This window comes from Odocoileus virginianus, chromosome 32 (genome assembly GCF_023699985.2).
Source record: "Odocoileus virginianus isolate 20LAN1187 ecotype Illinois chromosome 32, Ovbor_1.2, whole genome shotgun sequence".
NCBI classification, from domain to species: domain Eukaryota; kingdom Metazoa; phylum Chordata; class Mammalia; order Artiodactyla; family Cervidae; genus Odocoileus; species Odocoileus virginianus.
The window spans coordinates 27,931,622-27,943,798 of record NC_069705.1 but is presented as its reverse complement, the minus strand read 5'-3'; the positions used below and the strand labels follow the sequence as shown (position 1 = coordinate 27,943,798).

Below are 12,177 nucleotides of genomic sequence, written 5' to 3'. Positions count from 1 at the left end.
TACTGGAGTGGGTTGCCATGCATTCCTCCAGGGGATCTTCCCAACCCAGGGATCAAACCCAGGTCTCCTGCTTTGCAGGCAGATCCTTTACCATCTGAGCCATCAGGGAAGCCCAAAAATTTGGAATACGTAGCCTCTCCCTTCTCCAGGGATCTTCCTGACCCAGGAATAGAACTGGGGTCTCCTGCATTGCAGGCAATTCTTTACCAGCTGAGCTACCATGGAAGCCCCATATTATATTTATAAATAAATATAGAGTGTATTTCCATCACTATTTCTTTTAACTCATTTATCTTAAATTTGAGCCACTCATTGTTAACATGTAGGTATATACTGCTTGGACCTCTGAAAACAAGATCTTCATCATCCAGTGACAGGGGCTAAGGGGAAGAATAGTATTTGTTGAAAGATCATGTGGCCACCACTGTGTTAAGAAAGTGCTTTTGAGATTTTCCTGGTGGGTCCAGTGATGACGACTTCCTAATCACATCAGGAAATCTTCACATCCAAACATATACTTGAATGTTAAGGCATATGAGTAAAGAAATGATCATAAGGTATTAATTAGTATTAATTTTTATCTAAGACTCCATGACGGCCATAATAGCTTTGTTTTTACTTTTTTGTTTGTTTTGTTTGTTTTTACTTTAAAGAAGCAAAAATCATGACCTCTCACCCCTGGGATGTGAAAGTTGCCATAAGCATACTGTTTGGTTGAGATTTATCACATTCTTATTTTCAAGCCATCTTTGTTAACTTTTGTACTTTTGTAAGAAACAAAGAGGACATAGGTGTACTATATATTCCACTTACAGTATACAGGTATTTATGAAAATCTACATTATTATCATTTATTTAGTACAATTGATGATATGACTTAATGTTTTTCTATAGTATATTTCAAAATTTTGCTGACCAAGTATGACTCTCAGCCATGGTTTGCCAGGTCTGTTACTCATGTAAGTTGGGTCTTTTTTTTTTTTTTTAATGTAGATAAGGAAGTCTTTATGTCAGGGTAGCAGTCATTGACTACATATAAGTATAGATATAGATATAGCAGATCTAAAAAAAAATCTAAAAAGATACGACTGTATTTTGTGGCAGAACTTCATAAGATATTTAAAAAATCTGACTCATCATTATAAGGATAAATAAAGACAAGACCTCTTCAAACTAAAATCCATTGTAACATTTATAACTTCTGTACTCTGATTATGTTTTAGTTTGCAACAGAAAAGCTTTTCCAATCCACTTCAATTCATGATGAAGGATAAATGAGGCTAAGAATAAAACTGCTTTATGCTATTGTATGTAAAAGTAATATCTTTCCCAAGAAACTCCAAATTAAGATACAAAGTGATATTTGACTCTGATTTTCCATTTAATTATGGAAAGGATTTGAGTGGACAACCACAATGCTAGTATTTCTATCAAATATTTTTTGAGCACTGAGTATGTGCAAAGTCCCAGTCTAAAGAGTGTTAACTCTGTCTTAATATGTGGTTCATAAGAATCTATGAACTAATAGCTTACATAATACAAGTTAGCCTTGTATTTTATTATGCTCTTATATGATTCACTAACTCTCATTTTCAGTCTTTTTGTCCTCAACTTTATAAAGTTCCTTCAGGGTAGAATAGTTCCTCTAGGCAGAATTTGTTCAATATTTATCTACAGAATTTCTTTCTGTGTAGTATAGCTTATATGTAAAATCAACACATTGATATGTTCTAATATAAAAATCTGTCCATTCTCAAGTATTTATATATTTTATTTGTTGGAGTGGGAGGGACAAAACTGTGTTCATTAAGAGAGACAAAGAGGACAGTCTAACTTTGATAATAATTATTTGGAAAAATATTATGGCAAGGGTAATTTGTAGAATTTTACTATAGATGTGTGCTCATGCATAGCTCCATAAAGAATCTAAATATAACAGACTCCTATTATAATACTACACCACAGATTGCTTATATAAGGGCAGTGTTTTGGCACAAAGATGTTCTACTGTCTTATACTCTAAAAGGACATCATTATAAGATTCACAGATGATCCCAGGAGCAGCCTTAGAGAAGGAGCAAGTATATTTAGACTTCTGCTTAATGAGTCTCATGGCTCCATGTAAGTCTTATAATTAGAGAGCTTTTGCTGGCCACAGAAGTTTGAGTTGCATAATCCATAGGCTGGGTGTTCCTGGGTAAATTAATACCCTCATTTTCTTTCAATACACAGTGTCAGGGATGAGAAGATGCTGTCTACTGTCAATGAAGACATGGGAGTTAAAGCCCTGTCTAGTTCCTTTCTCTTTGCTGCTTGGTGGTGTCCAGAGGATTGGTCTCCTGCTTTTCTGAGAGGTAGGTTGAGGTCACGTGGCCCTCTGCCGGTTTCCCTGTTTCCGGCTGTCCTTCAGGCCTTCCAGTTGCTAAGCATGGAACCTTTTTCAGCTTCAATTCAGATGATGGTTTGATTTGGTCAGTTTCCCAATGTTTGGGTTTTTTCTTTACCTTTTTAAAAGCCAAGAAATACTTATTACATTATCTTCTAAATTGTCCTAACATATTTTGCTGCATAAAAATATTTGTAGAGTTATATAGCACAGCTTCTTTTCCAGGAGGTTCTAAATGAAATTATGTCTTAAAATTTATGTGACTGTTCTAATGTTCATTTCTTTTTCTGGAGGAGAGTTCTATCTTTGACTTAATTCACCAAAGACTTAGAAATAACTTCCTATAAAATTCTGGAATCATTTAAAGGAACTCACATCCCTGTCTGATGGTCTTCTGGTCTCGGTTCCACCAGCAGTTTACTACTTTGTGAGGTGCCTGTCCCCTTGTTAAGCTGTTTTAATTGCTAAACCGTTCTGTAATGAAAGCTTTTCCATGAAAGAAAGGGCTGTCTCGAACATAGATGGTATTTGTCCCCCATGGAAACGCACTGCCTCATGGAATGTTCTCCTGGTACATGTGCACTCGCTTCTCCCTAAATGGCCATCTCTTTTTTTCTACGCCATCACCCCAAATATCTAATGGCCTTCTCCACACACACACATAGATGCAGTCATCGTCTTGGAATAGCTGGGTGTCTATTTTCTCCAGTGTTGAATCCTCTGCCTTTAATTCCTCTCCTAGGATAGGGTCATTAAAAAAGTGGAGTGTTGCATGTTTCTTCCTTTTCCAAAAATTATTTGGATGCTTTATGTATTCGTCATGTGGTTTGTACCTGCTATATTGAAATTGTCATGAAAATCATGACTATCAGATGACTTACCAAGTGACCGGCCATGCTGCATGATCATGCTTGAATTGAGTGAGCCTGGTAGCGAGTAAGCAGAAGGGGAAAACGGCCTCTGATAGTAACTCATTGGACTCACAGTGCCTCCAGAGTTTCCATTCACCGTTATCTGGCTCTGAGAAAAGTGCAAAGACATCCTGTTAAGGCACGCATCCCCCTATACGCCTCACTCCTTTAGATGGCAATAAAGACTTCCACTCACATGACAGGAATCAGCTGTCACGTGTCTGTTTACTTTGAAACTGTTGTCGAGAAGGGCATGGCACTTTTTTTCAGTGTCTTCTCTATCTCCATTTACTTTGGAAATCACTCCCTTTTTATGTCAGAGACCATAGGAGGTGACGAGGGGAATGGAAGCAGCTGACCACTGGGCGCTCTGCCAACAGTGATGTCCAAAGATCTCATAGGAGTCAGTTACAATACACACGAGGGTGAATCTGTTCTTATGTCATGACTTAAGTAGTCCGAACACTGTTCATACTGCTCTGCGTGTGGGATTTGAAATGAATGTTCTTTGACAAGAAGAAAGGGATTGGCTCTCAGGTTTAATCTTGGATGTATATCCTCTAGTGAATCAGTGTTTCCAGGGCAAGGTGACTAACAGAAGGAGGATAATTGTTTGGATTTATAAGTCCTGAAGCAGTCTATTCTGGAAGAATCAAATACTTGGCAAAGCATCAGAAAGATGTGTTAAATCTCTGGCTACTTCCTGCTCTCATCTCACTTTTTAGCCCTTTATAGTAATACTAATTTGTTGTTTTGATTGCTTTATATCTGAGTATTTTCATATCCCCATTGGTGTTTCAAGACCCCTGTTGGAAATTGTGATATATATGCTTTCTAAACATATTTTTTTTTCTGTATAACATGCAACCTGGGGCTAATAGCATAGTAGATATTCAGTAGATACATATTAAAATTGAATTGAATCAGCTCAGTTCAGAGAGGTTGGGCTCACTGCTATTAAGCTTGCCTGTCTGTCCACAATGCAGCACTGGGCACTGTGCAGATGGTATAATGCGTGCAAATAAGATAAAACGTCAGCAAGAGCACTTAGTTAAAATACAGCTGAATATAATACACACACAACACACATATGCATACAGATAAAGAACCATAATTTGTGAACTTAATCTTATTTGAAAGCAATTAAACTTTTGTTGTATGCCTGAAACATAGGTAGTCAATTAATTTCACATTTCTATGATTTCTCACTTCAAAGCAGATGTTTTCAAATCATGTTGAATTAATCTAATTTTGTTACTTTCTAGCCATGCCACAGCTGTCCTAAAGTCAGTAAGCATTTCATTACAATGAGTATGCTTAACAATGAAGTACTTCTCTGAGCTGTTACAGAAATTACTCTCATATTATAATCAACTCTGTCTTGAGGGTCTTCTAACTTAGAGCACATGCCATTCAAGTAAGTGTGATGCACAGATCTCCCCAAATGCTTCAGAATGCTTATATACCTTTGATGAATAATTCAATAATATTTTTGCCCCGTGGTCCAAATCCAGTTTGGTTGATCTTTGTAAATATATTTTCAATATTATTGTTATAATGTGTTTGAATTAATGTTAAAGGTAGGAGAACTAAAACCTATCATGTTTTGTAAGTAAACTTAGGAAAGCTGCCCTTCCTTCTATCTTGATGGTTTCAATAACAATGGCTATGGGTTAAAAAAAATAAACACTGCAAATAGATTTACTCTTTCATCATGTTAAATCAATTAGGATTTTACTAATTGAATACTACTATTAGAACTTTATAATGTATTTTATTGTTATATGACATGATTATTAGGAAAGCCACCTCATGGAGAAAGTATATCCAATTTATGCTGCTTAACAAGCCACTTAAACTCAGAATCTAAAACAATAAACGTTTATTATTGCACTGCAAAGAAAAAAGTAAGTTCAGTTACAGTTAGCTCCACAAGGATATATGTATCCCTTTCAGGCATACATGCAGTATACGTAATTGAAAATCTGCACCATAAAATTTTGAAGCACTTCAGTCATTCATAAATCATTTATTAGGGGCTGCTTGTCAAATAGACATATGTAAATGATATAAATATGTATGGAAAATATTTATATTTAATCTAAATGGAAGACAAGTTATTGCTATATAAAACAATAAATATTCATAAATGTCTATACTGGAATGGCTTGGGAAACTGGTTCCAAAAAATTCATATGGCTGAATTTCTGCAGTGTAGATTAAGATTATTTACATTTTACTCCTGTTGGACAAATGGGTTCAAAAGATGTAACTGTTAATGAAGGGGCAGCAAGAATTAATATCATAAGTGAGTAATCTTGTATGTGATGAGTAAGGAGATGTGAACTGCTTACACAGGGCACATTCATATGAATCTCTGAAGTAAATTATTATCTACCAGGATTTAGACTTTGTAATCTAATCATCATAACATTATATGGATATCTAAATTTTTGAGAAACCTTCATTAAGGTAAATCACTGCACAACTCCCTAGAGCAACACAGTGTGAATATAAGTGACTCTAAAATGAATTAAGAGAATATAATTGACTTTTTCAGCTCAAAATGGGCTTATGAGGATGATTCTGATGGAATTTTCCCTAATAGATGATACAGGATTGGTTTAGATGAAATCAACACCTATGCAAATAAAAATGCTCAGGTGCAAAATCAGATGGCAGACAAGAAATTGGTCCTTTTGGCTTTTGGAGATCTGTTTAAAAAATGATGAAGCACAGGAAAGAGGAGTAATTCCATTCATGATAGCAGGGGTGGTTAAGATGATGCCATCTGTCATGGCAGGCTGCTGACCCAAGGTTGGGGAAGGTGTTTCAGAACGGTCAGTGGCGTCGGAGTCAGCTATCTGCAGTTCATCTAGGGTGGCTGAGGAGGACTCCCTGGAGGAACAGGAGGAGTGCTCGCCCCGGGAGAAGTGCGTTATAAAAACAGTGTGAAAAGGTTGGGGGGGGTCGTTGCAGGTGTGAAGACCCCAAATCAGTAGGTGGTGGCAGGGTAAGTGAGGCTGGGCTGGGGCCACTGTCTTGTGAAAAAGAGGTTGGGTTACAAGGTACCCAGAAGATGGGCATGGAGCAGAGGCTTCTGGTCAGATTTGTCTGTGAAGCATTTACCTCCAACACATTGGCAGTTAAGTTCTGGTTTCCAAGCTGAGTTTGAGGAAAAAATAATGAGAAGAGAGATAAATTATCCAATTAATAAAAACATCTCTTTTTTTTTTTTGCAATGTGACAGAGAAGGCAAAGCACAGATTTATTTGCAAGCACTTTAAGGAAATATATTTAGAAGGATTAGGTGCCAACGACACAGTAGAGGGAAAGCATGTAAACATGCAGAAAATGAATCCAGTGCTTTTTGTAAATAAGAAAGACCAGTTTTCACACAGCTTTCATTTGGAGTAGCGGTTTAAGAGTGTTGGCATGATGGAATTTTTTTCTCCTAATTTTTAGTTTTTGTACTCGTGACAGCAAATTAATACCTGGTTATCCATCGGTTGGCAGAATTAGTTTCCCTTCACCAGAAAAATCTTATAGCAATTTTCTCCTACTGCCTCCTTCTTGGAAAGTGTCCCCCAACTATAAATCAGTTTGCCTCATGTTATGGTGATTTACAGATCTAGAGACTGATCGAACTAAACACAACTAAGTGGAAAGGGAATTTTGTTTCCTTTCCACTCATTCAATCTCTACTTTGATTTCACTGTAAGATGCTAAAGGAATTGAACTTTAGGTATCCTAGCAGTGAAAACAGTGGTATCTTTGTGTGAAAATGGAAAAAACAAAAACCAAAAACCAGCCATTGATGATGTTAGAGTACATCTTAGTTGGTTAGAACTACTGTTGGCTTTAAATCTTAGGTAAAGGAGAAAGAAACTGAAGAAGAAAGAGAAGGTTTAATACCTCTAAGGCCATACAACCCAAGAGGCTAAACATGGTGGGAAGGGTGGTCTGTAAAAGGAAGAGATTGGATGGCCCATTAAAGGTAACTATTCATCCTAACCATGTTATCTGACCACACAGGTCAAATATGATGATAAATGTATTCACTCAACATGAGTAAATGAAACTCTGAACCAAAATATTTTTTCTTACTCCTCACTCTGAAACCCCCATCTCCAGAATAGAGGTTTTTTGAGTATTTGGTATGGTGCCAGTTGTAACATAGATAGCCAAAGTATTATATTAATACAAGGATGGGGAATACAGTAAACAGAACTGTATAAACTTAAAAATCTTGCCTAGTAAAGATTTAAGTGGCTCTTGGCCAATCGTCACATTCATAACAGTTGATCTCATGTAGACTGCTGATCTCATAAAAAGTTAAAATTAATTTTCTCCTCAGACTTTTAGTTGAAGAATTTTTTAAAAACCCACCATATAAAATGATCTCTTGGTCATAGATGCCTTGAAAATCTGAGTGCTATTGATCCTTCTCAGGAAAAACGCACAAATTCATAACATTTCATGTCGACTTTAGGAGTTCATGAATACTCAAGAGCACATCTTTAACAGGTTAAGAAACTCTAACCCTGAATAAAAGTCAGATTTTTCTATTCTAAGCTTGTGTTGTTGTTGTCTAAAGACACTCATTTTACCTCCTTTTCCCATTTAGGTTGTTACATAATATTAAGCAGAGTTCCCTGTATATACAGTAGGTCACTCTTGGTTATCCGTTTTAAATACAGCAGTGTGTACATGTCCATCTCAATTTGAAAAAGAATAGTTGGGTATGTGCATAACTGAATCGCTTTGTTGTGCACCTGAAACTAACACAGCATTGTTAATCAACTATACACCAATACAAAATTAAATGTTTATAAAGTAAAAAAAGACACTCATTTTAAGTGATACTTTTATACTTGTATAGTTTTAAGATCTTTAGGATTAACTGAGAGAAACCTTAAAATAACCCAGAACTTAAAATGTCTTAGAAGGACTGCATCCTTTCTATTAGTAAATTTTTAATCATAAGTTTTAAGACATTTTCATATAATATAAATTTCTTTAGTCCTGTTTATGCTAAGTAAATTTTAAAAAAATTAAATCATTCAAAAAGATTTGAGTAATCTGCATAAAGGAAGTTTTTTTTTTTTCCTTTAAAATAAAGAGAAAAATTTAGTGATTGTACCCCTCTTGGGACTGGCTTGCCCATTTTCTTTGGATGTGAAACATGTTAAAAGCTAAAGCATATCATCTCTAAAACCATGATTCTTATGGGGAATATGATCAGTTTGTTTGTAAAGCATTGTATCTAGGAAGGGTCCTTATTCATTGTTCTTCTAAAGAGAGTGTCTACAGAAAACAGAGCTATCTCACTTTCTGAATTTCTCTCACAAGCAGCTGATATGCTTACAATTTCCACGTGTATGTGTGTGTAGATAACAGTAAAATGCCTCTTGTTGATTCATATCACAGTTAAATTTCCAGGGATAAAACTCAAAAGTTCAACAGTCGATTGGGCACCCACACAAAAACTTTGAAATATCTTGGGATAAAGATGTAACTTTTCCCTTAGACTAGCTGGAGCTTCTTTAACATAACCCTGATGCCCACGTTAATGAAATACTCTCTTAGACACAGGGGGAGAAAGAATCACAATACAAATGTTTCCCTGAAGAGAACGTTAAGAGGAGGAAGATGAGAGTATGAAAAGGGGAGGGAAGTGTTTTCTCATTCTGAACTACTTTTAAGTAGGAAAAACTAGTTTAAAACAAGAGCAGATTTTTTTTCCCCTACTGAGTTGGTGGCAGATAGATGACTGCAGAAAATCATCATAGTTGTTTTGTGTCTCTGTCTTTTCATGACCATGTAAGGTTAAAGTGCTTGAATGCAAGTCAGAGGTCACCAATATTTTGTGAGTATCAGTTTGTGGGTGTAACGCTTGATCAACTAATCTCATAACAAACTCATACAGAAGAAGTCATGACATATTGGTTGGCCGTCCTAATAGAACACACGAGTGACTGGGGCTGGTGTTGATGGGATTGGTCCGGAAAGTATAGTCCGTATTCTCTACCTTTTCTAGCATCCCACATTGCTGGCATTTATTCGTTATCAGCCGTCCTTCACATTCTACATCTTGACCCCAGGGAGCCACAGAGATGAGTTCTGTCCGTCTTCTATATGACATTGAGACAGAGTCCCCTCTGAATCCCTAACATTTGTGCATCAGCAGCTGTGAAAGTAAAGCTTTGGCAAATGATTGATAACATTATTTCATAACAGATTTGTTATATGTATCATAAAGTTTATTGTCCTCAAGCAAAGGACACAGCAGTAAAAAATGCCGGAGAAAATGTGTGAGGTGTAGATTTTGCTGTCTTTCAAAGCTTCTGACTTAGACTTGCACTTTTATCTGACACTGAGAACAATGCAACATTTTTAGCAACAGGATATCTGTTCACATAGTGGCAGAGGGTAACATACCCCATTTTGTGTTCTCGCTATACATAAATTTGCAGGAGGTAAATTATAACATATGCAGCTTATAAAGCAATGTGTTATATTATCAAATATGGAGAGAATGAAAATTCCTAATGGTAGGCTATAGTTTTTTTCTTACACTAATAGTCAGACTTTAATAAAAACAGGAGAAGTATATAAATGAAACTTCTAGAGCACTAAAGTTTCCTTGTTACTCTCAATAGAGCATTTTTGTTTCTTGGTACTGCTGTTTTCTTGGGAGGATGATTCTTTATAATAGGGCATATATTTGTCTGATTTATGATGTGTAGCTGATAGCTCTTGGAATTTACTGAGACTTTCTTACAGGAATATGGAATGTGGGTATTTAAAACAAAAGGTCACTGCTGTGAAAGGCCATTACATGGCAAATGAGACTTAAAGTCTATCACAATAGGCAAGATGTGGAAACATGTCTAGATCCTCATCAGTGGATGAAGGGATAAAGAAAATGCAGCATATACAGGCACGGGAAGATTATTCAGCCTTAAAAAAAGGAAATCCTGTCCCATGAGATAACACAGATGATATCCAAAGGCATTATTCTAAATGAAATAAACCAGTCACAGAAGGAGAAATATTGCATGGCTCCACTTTTATGAGGGATCTAAAACAGTCAAGCTCATAGAAGCAGACAGTAGAATGGTAGTTGCCAGGAGCGGGGGAGATACAGAAATGGGAGTTGCTGTTCACAGGAGGAGTTTCAGTTATGCGAGATGGTGACGTGATTACAGTCTAGAGATCTGTTGTACAAAACCGTGCCTGTAGTCAATGATATATATATTGTATACTTTAAAATGTGTTAAGTGGGTGGATCTCAGTTCAATATTCTTACACAATTAAAACAAGTCAGAACTGCAACGGTTTTATACCACTTTTTGACAAAGTGTTATAAAACAAACTTCATCCCACCCATTCAAAAAATGTATTGTTGAAAATAATGTATTTCCTTTCCCCAATCAGATGCACAGTTGGAAAAGGGTATTTAAAATAACCACAGTTACTCCATATTGAGGGATTATCCTGGCAGTCACTGTACCCAGCTGCTTACAGGCAGTGTATTATTCAAACCTCGCAGCAATAGTATGGGATGAATGCTACATTATTATCCCCATTTTACAGATGAAGTAAGTGAGGCTCAGGAAGGGTCATCATTCAGTGAAAGGTCTAACATTAATAACCCCTTAAGGAGCTGACTGTCCAAGTTTTCTTCTCCGAGTCTCTCTAAAGCTCAGGGGAGAGCATGAGAAAGCCCCCTTCCCCCCTTCTAAGTCAGTGGTAGTTTAGCAGATCTCATGTTACACATGTACCGGCAGCATCAGTTGTGCAGTTAACCACCTCTTCTTAATGTGCTTTCCCCACTTGGCGTTCAGGAGGTCACATCTTCTGGATTTCCTCGTCCCTTAGCAGACACTGCCTTTAGTCCCTCCTTTTACCATCAGGACGCCCTTGGGCTCAGTCCTTGGGGCTCCTCCTCTCTTTGCAGCCATGCCCTGGTCATCTCATTCAGTCTCATGGCTGCAAAAGCATCTATAAGCTGATGGCTTGTATCTCCAACCCGGGCCTTTCACCGGATCTCTAGACTCCTATATCCAGTTGCATCCTGGACCTCTCCACATGCATGTCTAAAACCCACCTCAAACTTATCAGGTCCCAGATGGAACCTCTGATCTTTCCCCAAACCTGCTCTCCCCACGGTTATCCAGTCTCAGGGGACAGAGGGTGGCAAATTCCATCGTTTCCCTGTTGCAAAGATGCAAAACTTTGAAGGCAGCCTTGCCTCTTTTCTTTCCCTCACCTCCCACATGCAATCTGTCAGGAAGTCCTATGTACTGTATTTTCAAAATACATTCAGAATCCGATTTCTTACCACCTCGCCTGCTTCCACCCTGCTCAGATCCACCACCATTTCTCACTTAAGCTGTTGCTGTTGCCACCTGCTTGGGTTGCCTACCCTCTGTCTTACCCTCCTGTAGTCTGTTCTCCACGGAGCTGCCAGGATGATTCTGTTAGACTGTAAGTCAAATAATGACAGCCGTAGCCTTAAATCCCCCCAGTGACTCCCATTTTCATTGAGAGTAAAAGTTGAAATCCTTACACTGGTTTCTTAGAACTTCTGCCATCTGGCCTCTGTTACCTCGGACCTGACTTCCTCTTACTCTGAGCCTCACTTGATTTCCTTTCCTTCCCTGATGGTCTTTGAGCAGCCCTAGCGTGCTTCAGCCTGAATGCCTTTATACTAAATATTTCCTCTGTCTGGAAAGTTCTTCCCCCTTCAAAGCTGCTCTGTCTGCTGCATGAGGGCCCTTTGACTACCCTATTTAACATGGACTCTGCTCCCTTCACCCCTGCTCAGTGCTGTTTAGTTTATTGACATAATCTCCTTCTAATGTATGCGATCTG

General features: G+C 37.5%; 1 protein-coding gene across 46 annotated transcripts in view; it reads right to left on the bottom strand.

The window, feature by feature from the left end:
* The window catches only part of SORBS2 (sorbin and SH3 domain containing 2), a 204,679-nt gene that overhangs the window by 73,487 nt on the left and 119,015 nt on the right, over positions 1-12,177 (bottom strand). For 34 of the 46 annotated variants that reach the window (XM_070460026.1, XM_070460022.1, XM_070460025.1 and 31 more), the window contains 2 exons: positions 6,427-6,462; positions 3,268-3,406 (listed from right to left, as the gene is read on the bottom strand). In XM_070460026.1, coding sequence (XP_070316127.1) covers positions 3,268-3,406; positions 6,427-6,462 — 175 coding nt within the window. The remainder of the gene's footprint in view (positions 1-3,267; positions 3,407-6,426; positions 6,463-12,177) is intronic. The other 12 variants (XM_070460048.1, XM_070460051.1, XM_070460052.1 and 9 more) reach the window with 1 other exon arrangement.